General features: G+C 31.4%; 1 protein-coding gene across 1 annotated transcript; it reads right to left on the reverse strand.

Moving 5' to 3' along the window:
- Positions 1–1877: 1877 nt before the first annotated feature.
- On the reverse strand, positions 1878–10889 carry LOC108553105 (radial spoke head 1 homolog). The gene is made up of 6 exons (XM_017907870.1): positions 10833–10889; positions 9850–10073; positions 9110–9347; positions 5286–5393; positions 3147–3377; positions 1878–2027 (listed from the first exon to the last, which is right to left on the reverse strand). Exons 1-6 carry the CDS (start codon positions 10887–10889, stop codon positions 1878–1880), a joined length of 1008 nt encoding a protein of 335 aa, XP_017763359.1.
- Between the last annotated feature and the right edge of the window lie 1480 nt (positions 10890–12369).

Genomic DNA, 12369 nt, shown 5'->3' on the forward strand with positions numbered 1-12369 from the left:
CATCTTCGACTATGTCGTGACAAAGTATATATAAGAGCAAAATTAAAAAAGCAAAAAGAAATATAAATACATATATACATGTGTATCATAAAAGAGAATATATTTCTCATCAGATGGAATAATCTGTTATTTATGTAAATTGTATTTTTAATTTTTTCACCCTGTGCCTCAATTTAATCAAGTTACTTCGGTTCTGATTAAGTTGGTAAATCGAGGTCCCAGTATATATAAACAATTTTACCGTTATCAATGCACTAAATCATGATGCTATACTGTGGCGTCTGAACGATAGTTATTGAAGTTATACCACAAGTGAAAATTGTCACATTCACTTCTACAAGTAGGTTATTGTTTAAAGACTGCGATACTTCGCAAAGTACGTTTTTATTCCTTTGCCCTCTCCTCCGTCCTTTTGAAACCTTTCGACCTCCATTGAGTCTTTATTGTCAATGTAATCGAATAACCGTTTGAAGAATAAGGGGTTTAATATATATATTAAATACACGCCCCTTATAGTATTTCAAAACTATTTGAATGCCAGTATTTATTAGTATTGTTAAAAAGAACAATTTTTAAGAAATCATTCTATTTGATTGGTATTTAGGTTAACATAATAGTAGATGGAGAATCTTTGATTTGAAAAACAAACTGTATTTCTCGACATTTTATTAATGTTACGTTTCTTCCACTTTCATACAACTTGTTTATCTGTACTTTTCAGGGCAACGTTTTCGTCTTCCTATTTAAATCCTGTTCAATCAGATAATGTAAATATATTTCGACGTCATTTCTGTCTCTCTCTATTTCTGTCTCTGCCTGTCTGTCTGTTTGTCTGTCTGTCTGTCTGTCTGTCTGACCGTCTGTCTGTCTGTCTGTCTGTTTGTCTGTCTCTGTCTGTCTCTCTCTTTCTCTCTCTTTCTATACATATATAAATAGTAATCTATTTACATATTTCCACCGACGAACGTACTTGTGAAATACAACGCTTGTATGCCATAAAGGGAAAAAAGGAAAAAAAAAAAAGAAGTAAATAAACGAATGATATGAGTGAGCTTGCGCTTTTAAGGATGTAGCGAATACGAAAAATTTCTTGCGTATCTATGACTACATAAGATTAATCTTTCTAATAAAACCGAATAGACTGCAATTATCTTGTGCGTACGCTTAGCTACTATTATAAATACGTACCCACGTTCTATTTGTTGCTGATATTCAATGTAATACACGTACATATATACGTATACATATACATACATATACACTTTAAACACTTTGATCAATGCAACTTTCGAACAAGACCTACGCGTGCCTGTAAAATACGTTCTTTACATTGTCTGAATATTATGGGCACATACGCACATTTGTTATTATAATTTCCTAAATAAACTGCTTAAAAACATGTTGCGTTTTTGCCTAACCATATGTATGATGTAATCAAGCATGTATAAGTTTACGTTGTATTATAATTATTTTTATATATTTTTCTTTTTAATTGTGAAAAGTATCTTCATGAAATTCTGTAAACTCGCTAAAGTGTACAAAAGTCATGATAATACTATTTAATCCAATTATATAATTGTATAAATAAGGCAAATTTTATTTTTACACAATTGTTTATAGTGTTCTATTACACATTTTCCCTTCTGATTAAAATATAGTAATGGTGGAATGAAACAAAATTAATTTTACAAAATCTATAAATTTTTCATTTTCTGCACTATTGATCAAATTAACATGGAAAATTATCGTAAGACTAATAACTATGCAAATAATTGTGGAAATAAATTATGTAAGAATTTAACTTTTTAACAAATCAGTGTAACAGTCAATGGCAAAATAGTTAACATTATGTCTCACTTTATATTTAATTTTTTTAATTATATTGCTTCAACGGATGGTCTATGATAGTTAGTTTCCTCATAATATTCTTGGTCTTCACCTTCATATTCGTCCTCGTATTTTAAGTATTGTTCTGGTGCCATTACTAATTCTTCTGAACATTTATCTACCAAAGAATCCAAGGATACCTAAAAAGTCAATTCAGGAATTAATTTAGAACATCAAAATCAATTTGTTAATTAAAATTGTTTATTTCATATTATGTTATATCAGTTTTAATATCAAGAACAAATTAAAGTTAGATTTTTATCATTTTAAATGAGATATTGAGGAAAGCTTTGGTATTTCATTAATAAAATGATATCAATTATTCGTGATAAATATAAGTATTTTTAAATTTAACGAAGTATTACATTTCAAGATCTTTTTGAATCGTTTTATCAAGTTAAAAGATAATTGATACAAGTGTTTTTATTGTTCGAGATTTAAAAAAATATAATTTCCTACTATGTTGATATACAATATCCAAACATACCCTTTTTATTCTTCGGATTCGAATTTTTATAAATTGAAGTATCGTGTAAATCAATTTTTTTTTATTAAAATAATTTTATAGTTAATCTACTGTTCTTTAGTGTTAGAGAATCTTTAAGGATAGCTTTTAAATCTTGGATAGTTATTCAGATATCGATTTATATAAGTTCATATGACTCATTTTATAGACTTCCGGATGCAATATATCTTTAATCTCATCTTTTTAAATTAAGTTCATTATTTTAAATTTACTGTTTCTTTTACGTTTTAAATGAGATTATAATTTATTTCCCGGCATAATATTTTTCCATAAGTAGTTTAATCATACTTTGTTTACTTAATAATAATGTAACGTTTTATTTACTAATAATTACATAATAAAAACTACTATTTAATAAGATTACACACAATTAAGAATAGTTTTGAATTACTACACGAAATTGGAAAACAGAAGAGGATGTGTAAAATTAATAATACGATATTTCTCAATCACATTCGTGTACTTCAAATATTTGTAAAAAATATTTCAATTCAATTATCTTATCGAATCTGCGTAAGATTAATTTCTTCAAACCTGCCATTTTTGTTTTCGCATATCATCCTCGAAATTTAAACATAATGGTACCGAAAATTTTTATAGATCTTTGATAATATAAAATATTTTCTTTAGTCAATCAATGAATCAGTTCGAAAAACATTTTATCGTGTGAAGACGATAAAACAATCATGCATATTTTATCACAACAATTTCTGTTAACCGTGCACAATCTTACCTCTTCCTGTAGAGGAACTGGTTCAGGTGGCAATAAATCAGGATTATATGGCGTAATGCAGCGTGCTCGCCATACTGCAATTATTCCTTTTTTCAAACGAGGCGGTTCGAATGGTTCAGGTTTAGTTTCTTCTGGTTTGGTAATCTCAGTCTCTGCATCCTCTAATTTTTCGATTTCGCGTTCTGCAGCACCTTCAGCTCCTAATCTATCTGGTTCAGTTTCTGCTTTTTCCTACATCGAAATTATGTTTGACCAATTATTATATAATATTTACAAAAACAGTCAAGCAGGTTATTACGATGAATGTTAATATAGTGTTTATATTAATGGAAATTAATATTAGGTTAATATTGGGTATATTATATAATATAATATTAAGTATATTGTGTAATATATTATATAATAAAATATTGGGTATATTGTATATTGAACATATTATGTAATATAATATTGAATGTATTGTTATTTAATATTACATTATGTAAAACACGTTATATCATTAATATTAGTTTAATTTAGAGATAAAGATGGCATTTGTCAATTTCATCCTACGACCCTTCAAGGTCCGTTTGAGATCATTAGGGATTACTTTGGAGTTCATTCATAGAAAACATTCAGCCAATTACAGACTTTAATATAAATATCAATTAAGAAGGATAAAAAACAGGGAAAAATCAGAAAGTATAGTAATCTATCATTTTCGTCATTCTATATCCTTCTGTTGGGATTATATATTTCTTAACTTCAAAAATTATTCCATGCACACGAAAAACAGATAAAATAAAATCTCGAGCGAATAAAACTTTATAATGCGATACATTTCGAAGATAGTGTATCTTTAAGTTTATTTTTTAATCCTCACTCATCGAATTGGATCATTTTGATCTTATATAGTTATATTATACACCAAATTTTTGAATAAATTCTAAAAATATTCAACATTTTTAACGCGCACATAAGTACTTGCATACGGGGTGTTACATCAGAACTTATGCACGTATGACTGTCTCTCGAACAATTTGTTACTCGGAAAAATGTTTCCAATAAAATTTATTCTATTTCGAGTGGGTCATCTTATGATCTATATGAATCTTATCTAGGTGAATGTGACTTTGAGATTTCAGGGTGAAGTTTTCTCAAATGTTTTTAGTTTTTAATGGCAGTTTTTCAATATTTCTTTTTTTTTTCAATTAGGATATATATTTTCACTTAGCTAGATGCATAGATCAGTTTGACATGGATTCGTAGACCTAGACTGTCGTTTAAAATCATTCGAGATGTATGGTCCAACAAAAGGCATCCAGAAATCTCTATCTGAATTTTTATTTCTTTGTATTATTTTGTAACAAAAACATGTAATTTTAGCTTAAAGGAGTGAAACATTCATGCGATATTCATAAGGTATAATTACTTATGCAAAGTTTATGAATATTCCCATATATTTCTGATAAGGTGTCGTTATACACTTGTCGTTTGCATCGTTTTTTGCGCTGTCTTTACACAAGATCTTCAAAACTCATTGGACATATATATTTATAAGAAATATATTTAGAAATAACAGACTCGATATTTATAAAAAAAAAAAATGAATCATGATATATTCATAAATGTCTTTAAATTAGTAATACAAACTGAATTTATTTATACTGAATATTTTATGTAATTTAAACGAGTTGTCACAATGTACTCAGATTAAAAAGAAGCGTATTTTGTTTGTAAATGTTTTTTAATGATTGTATTAAATTGTTATAAAATAAAACACATATGGTTTAATTGATTTATCTTATTTTATATAACTCACAATATGATACAAGTATTCTACAAAATTTAATTACATCATGAAAACGCAGCATGAAAGAAAATTGTATTATATTCAAACAATTAAATTTTTGTATGATATTAAATAAATGATTAAATCTTTTCGGATAGTTCTTCAAAAATTCTTTAAGATGTTTACATAAATATAAATATCTATCAATATTTTTTAAATCATAAGGATAAAAAGAAAATTATTTATTTTGTAGTTTATTATCCGACAAATTGAAGCTACCAAGAAGCTTAATTTTATTTTAAACTTTGTAGAATAAAATTATTATATTTATTTTATAATTAGTTTATAATATTTTAATAAATTCTTACCTCGGCAGGTCCTTCCTTTGCCTCGTCATAATCAGGATCTTTCAGATGCACATAATGTCCATGTTGCATACAAGCATTTTCAAAAGTGAAGCATCCACGACCGTAAGGCTGTGTTTATACTTTTTAAATATTTATTTAATAGTAATCTTTTAATAATATTTTCAAAATACTGTACTAAAATATTTTAATGATATTATGTAAGTAATAATATTTTAACTACACACTTAGAATAACACATGCTAACAAATTTTCACTTTTTCTCTAATCTGTCATATCCATTAGGTGATTTTGCTAGAGTTTAGTTTTTTGAACACGAATCAGTAATCGAAATGGCTCTATCATCCTCTGTTCCCGAAAAATGTGAGTTTTTCTGAAAACGTACGATTTTTGGCTGAAATAAAGTAATACATAAAAAGTAAGGACGTTAGGAGGTTAATTTTTGTTTTGCAAATTAGGTAAAAGTGCCCCGAGTTCAACAATGTCCATGATTATCATTATTTGTGTTTCTTAATAACTATAAATGGTGATCAAAATTTAAACATAAGCCGAGGAGCATACTTTCTACGCATATTCTTGCAATGTTGAAAAAGTTCATTATCTGACACCAACTTGATACAAAGTACCGTATTCTGTATGCTTGTCCGAGAAAAAACCATCCAGAGATAATATTAGGATGAATATTGCCAGGAAGATAAGATATATATTCACAAGGATTTTGCAGTCAAAAAATAAAAAATAAATTCCCACCTAACTTTTAAAATGAAAACGTATTTTCTAACGTTTTTACCTTTTGTGTAATATTTCACTTTAGCCAAAAATACAGAGAAAATACAAATATTTTGACATACACGTGTCATAGAAATTTATTCTATGGAGGTACAAATGAAGTTATAGTTTATAAAATATGTATAAATTATAAAATCTATTACTAATAACGAATTACCCAAAATGTATATTTATAATGAAAGTGAAAAAATTCATAAATTATTGGCTATTAAGTCGGAAAAGTAAAAATTTATAAAATCGATGAAGTTCGGAAATTTCCGGCGATTTTCGGCGGATCGGGGCCTATATAAGGGGCGTCGCGCGGTTGCTCGAGCCAGTTGTCGTTTTGACTTTGGAAGGAACACATTAAAATTTTCTTCGTGTGCGAAAGGATGGGAGGATCGAAGTGAAGTTGGGGCTGACCACCACACCCACACCCCACCCCCCATAAATAATTTAATAATTTTTTGTTGTTTTCAGGTATGAACAATTTTTGTTTTTGTTTTCAGCTGTTAATTATATTTTGTTTACAGGTTTTAATTATTCTTTTTTCAGATTTTATTTTTTCGTTTCTATTTATTTTTATTTAAACATTCGAATATTTCGTATAATATTCGAATGTTTCGTCGGTGGTTAATTTATGTTTCATCGTTGGCTAGATCAATGGCTATTCATTGGTCATTGTCCACTCTCTTAAATAATTTAACCATAATTTCTTCTTTCAGGTACTAATTATCTTTTCTTTCAGGTTCTAATTATTTTTCTTCTTCCAGATTTTATTTCTCTCATTCTATTTGTCTTTGTTTCAGCATTCGAGTATTTCGTATAATATTCGAATGCTTCATCGTTGGTTTATTTATGTCTCATCGTTGGCTAAATTTTTCCTTTCACAAATTTTACGTCTCCATTCGATTTGTTTTCGTTAGAGCCTTCGAGTATTTCGTATAATACTCGAGCGCTTCCTCGTTGGTATGTTTATATCTCACCGTTGGTATGTTTCTCAGGTCTCGTCGTTGGCTTGCTCGCTCCACATGGTTATTAACCTTCATGGTTTCCGTTCCTTTCGCTTTCGTTTTCTTTTCTTGTACTAATCCGTTTCCTTTCAGGTACATATTAACAATAATATATTCAGTTTCAGCTTTTAGGTTTCTCAATATTCACAAGATTCCTTAGGACCTCATTTGCGACGCGAGATGCGTGCGTCTACTTTTAAGTAGTCATAAGATAGACTGCTAGGCTAAGTCCCATGTGCGCGCTGTCTGTACAAAGGTAAGCTACCTAACTTGAAGCGAATATATCTATTTTATATTCGTTCTTTCTCATCCCTCTCGTTCACCAAACAGAACGTTATCGTTCTCGCGATAGTCGCGATCTTTCTTAAGTACCGACTAGCCTACGCGACGTGCTCTCGTGTACTCGATAATATCATGCTTCATAAGCCATCTTCACGACTCGTGTCCGACACTCATCCTCACCACTGCCACTCTTGTCATGCATCGGTTCTAGGGTGTTCGGCGGGTTGGGGGGCATCTGGAATCAATTCGAGGGTCTGTCGGCCTTAGTCGTCCTTGGCACCAGCGCGTGCACGACCGAGGTATGGGTCCTATAGCCGTTGACACTGCATAACGGCCTGCGGTCAGTCCCCATGGGATGATTAATTTCTCCCCCATGTGGCAGGGGCTGGCGTGACCGGTTATAAGGCCTCGCTAGGGGCCCTCGGCTTGGTTTTGGGTGTTTCTCTGGTTCGTTGAATACCTTCGTTCGCGAGTAAGTCATGGCAGAGTCTGTGGTGGCTGGGTGGGCTAGGTCCGATAGTGAGGGTGCCGAGGTATGAAGTTGTCTTGTACACGAGAGTACGTCGCGTCGACTAGTCGGTCTTTCGAATAATCGTAAACTCGTTCGGGCGCGTCGCGATTGTAACATAGTTTTTCTTTGCTTCCCCAATTTGTGGGAACTTAGAAATATTAGAGTCGCTTCAACTTAATTCGCTTCAGGTTAGATTAGATACCTTTGATACGGATAGCGCCAGCAGGCTGCGCCACTAGGGCGCATGTCGGGTCTCGACGCGTAGCCACCTCCACGTGGTGAGACCTGGTAATTGGTATCGTTTCCCAAAGAACAATTTTTCGGAAACGATTCCAAGCTGAGAGCTACGATTCGGATTTAAGTTAATTGCTATCTATTGTAAATTTTCATAGTTCCTTTTGAACTTCGTGATTTTTCCGAAATTGTATGACTAAATTTTAATTTTTCTTTGTCGTAGAGTGTTATGTATTAGCTGCATTGCACTTGGTGCTCGGATTTTGAGTAGCTAAGGCATTGTTGGTGTTAGCGAACAATGACTGCATGACACAAGCGTGTAAGTATACACATACCGTTTAATATTTCTTTCGAGTTAATGGAATTAAAAATGGTCTTGACAATTTGTACCATGGGTTCTTTGCAGAAAAGTCTACAGAATACGATACCTACTATGCCCGCAGAGTTTCATGTGAAATAAAGAACGTTTTGTCAAAACTCTCGGATGGTGCGTATGGTATACCCTCGGCGGCTTATTTTTATAATTCGATGACGAATTATAATTATTCGTAAACACAAATAACTATACGTATGGACATTCATGGACTTCGGATACTCTTGTCTAACTTGTAAGGTAATAATGAATCTCCTAATGTTCTTATTTTTAATATAATACTTCGTTTTATCAAAAAATCTTACGTTTTGATGCCAGAATTTTCAAAAATTAATGGTGATAGAGTAATTCTGATTACGGATTCATTTTCAAGAAAATAAACTCTACAAGAATTACCCAATGGATATTATAGATTCAAATTCGTGTTAGACAAAATAATTAGAGATTCAGAAAATGTTCATTGTATTTACAAATTCTTGTTTTGGATATTAATATCCTACCAAATATCGTCTAAATGGTATGTGCTTAGTTTATCATATATTCCACAAAGTTTTATACTAAACAATAATGTAATTACTTTTTAAATATGGTATCCTTCAATTTCCCGATATTTCCAAAATTTTCTGCCACCCAATGTTTTGCTTACCAAATTCAGTTCCCAAGATCCATGGAACCGATGTCGGGGATGGATTAGTTGTCCAGGCCCTTGCATACGATCCTTGATCCACGTGCCCATGAATTTCGTGTTCGTATCTGCGTAAAGATAGGACCCCATGCCGTGTCGAAGATTCTTCTTCCAGGAGCCTTCGTAGACGTCTCCATTCATATAATAATACACACCAAACCCGTACCTAGTATCTCGTTTCCACTCGCCTGCGGAATACGTGCTAATCTGCACATAGTGTATCAAACGTTTTCCTCTTTCTTTCCTATTCTATAGTATCCACCACACTAAGGAACCACTATTTTAGCATAACAATAGGTCTAAAACATAACATATAGACCTTACATTTTATATTCGTAAATTCTACAATGTACCCTCAAAACTTTCATCACGTATCCTATCCGCATCGAAAAATCCTACAAAATAAAATTATTTCTTTCGGACCTTTCAGTTAAATCGCTGTCGTAGTTATCGACGCGTTTATAATCTACATTAAATAACATTAAAGCCTATACAAATAATTTTATTACTTATTTCGTGTTTCATTCATTGGTACTACAATAAAATAGAACTGCTTTTGCAAAAATAGTGGAAAATCGGATCTTCACATTAACTTTGTAGCTCGGTTGTAATTAATTTTGCATATTATCGTTATAAATACTATAGATATTTGGCGAAGACTATAATTAAATTATGATTAACCTAATTGCATCGGCGTTTATTTACCCTCATAACGCGTCCCGTCAGGGTACCAGAAAGTCCCTTGACCATACTTAACGCCATGTCTCCATTCGCCATCGTATCGGGCACCGATTTTGAACACGTATAGTCCGCGACCATGTCTCAATCCTTTGCAGTATAATCCAACGTACATATCGCCATTTGGAAGCAAAGCTTTCCCGTGACCATGTCTATCACCATTCTCGTTCCTCTTTCCTTCGTATAACTGTAATTATTTTCATTATAATACTTTCCCAAGCGACGGGACGACGAACATAACCTCACAGCCCGATCTCCTATGCAGTATAATGGGTTAGCTGAGGTATATTGCACATCGACTATGTAGAAGGAAATTTTCAGGTAGAAGTATGAGCTTTAGGTGTAATATACTTGGAAAGAAAGGAAGGTATAGAAATAATATGTGTGATTCTTCATAAGCATTTCTATGTGGAGATTATGAAATTGTGGAATCGAGTGTTTCGCGTTTATTAATTATGAATGAAGAATGCATCGGAATGACGAAGTACTACACCAAGTGATTAATGTAGAATATTAGAAGTTTGACAAGAGAGTAACTAGTTGGTGATTTGAGGTTTTAGGTTATAAAGTAGATATATTTAAACATTCTATAGCAATTTGTTATTAAATAAAAAAATTAATTTTAAAACTTTATAAATTTACAGAAACACTCTTTTAAATATTGTAATTAATGTCTAATAGCTCTCAAAACTTTTGTAAATTTCATGTGAAATTAAAGGAAGTTTCCATGGATTTATTCCACATAGAGTATGAAAATTTAATTTCGAGATTATGGTGTTTGAACGAGAGGTACAATTCTATTTGAATAATTGAAAATTATGGGTCGTAGGTTGTTAAAAGTTTCTCAAATATGGAAATTTGGATTGCTAAGTTCTTAGGTTAGTAAACGCGAAAATGTAATTTCAACAGGATATTACAGTGATTACTCAGGTGGATGAATAATTACCCCCAATGGATGTACTTCCGCTTCCCCTTGTTCGCCAGGAATCTCTGGATTTTCCATCGTGATTTGTATGTGCAAACTTCCTTTGCTCTTGCAATATTACGACGTCATCGAAGACATGGAAATCGTAAGCGGTTCTTGTTTTGTCTTTACATATAATTAATAGAAGTGATATAATGTTCAAAATAAAATTAATGGTAGGATGTGTTGAATAAGTTTGTTTAGATTTATATAATTTGTATTATTTATACTGCAAAATAGGGTAAATATTGTTGCAACCTGCGAAATACTGCATAGATCGCCAATAATGTAGAGAATGACAGGTAATTAAGAGATGATAAGTAAATTAGTAATGTAGAAGACGGCCAAAATGAAGAGATGATGTGTAACAGAACAATAGGTAATGAAGAAAATAGCTGTTACTAAAGAGGTAATAAGAAACTTGATAATAGTTAAAGTAGAAAACAACCGTTACCGAAGAGATGATAAGTAATATAGAACGATAATCGGTAATGTAGAAAACAACTGTTTCTGATTAGGTGATAAGTAACTCGATAATCGGTAATGAAGAAAACAATTGTTACTGAACAGGTAATAAGAAACTCGATCAACGGTAATTGAGAAAACAACTGTTAGTGATGAGGTGATAAGCAACTCGATAATCGGTAATGAAGAAAAAAACTGTTAATGAAGAGGTAATAACAAACTCGATAATCGGTAATGAAAAAAACTACTGTTATTGAAGAGGTAATTGGAAACTTGATAGTCACATATGTAGGCAACATCTGTCACTGAATGTATGATAAGTAGCTTGATAATAGGTAATGTAGATTATGATTGATACTGAAGAGATGGTAAGTAAATCGCTAATATTCGCAATGTAAATTTATAATACAAGTGAAAAAATGACTAAATTATTGGTTATTGTTAGTACGTATGACGAATTTATGTTAAAATGGATCCATAACTTAAAAGAAGTTAATAGATTATTAAATTTGTTGTTAATAACAAATTAAAATTGCTGTAACAATTGGTTTGCAACGCATATTAGCGATAAAAGTCAAAAAAGTTAATGAATTATTATCTACTACTTAAACAAACAACGTATTTGTGTTGAAATGTATCCATAACTTACAAAAAGTAATTAAATTTAATGTTAATAGCAAGAAAAAATTATTGATAACAAATAGTTTGCAACGTATATTAACGATAAAAGTCAAAAAAGGTAATAAACTATTAGCTGCTAATTAAACAAACAACGTATTTGTGTTAAAATTTATATATAACTTACAAAAAGTTAATAAATCAATAAATTTATTGCTAAGAACAAATTAAAATCATTGATATCAAATAGTTTGCAACGTATATTAATGGTAGAAGTCAAAAAAGTTAATAAATTATTAGTTATTACAGCAGAAAAGTAACTTTTAGAGGAATCGGTAAAGTTCGGAAATTTTCGCTGATCCTCGGCCGGCCGCCGCTATATAAGGGGCCCGCGAGAAGCCACGAGTCAGTTCTCGGTTGGACTTCGGAAGGTCCG

This window comes from Eufriesea mexicana, unplaced genomic scaffold, assembly GCF_001483705.2.
Source record: "Eufriesea mexicana isolate 0111107269 unplaced genomic scaffold, ASM148370v2 scaffold9405, whole genome shotgun sequence".
Lineage (NCBI taxonomy): Eukaryota > Metazoa > Arthropoda > Insecta > Hymenoptera > Apidae > Eufriesea > Eufriesea mexicana.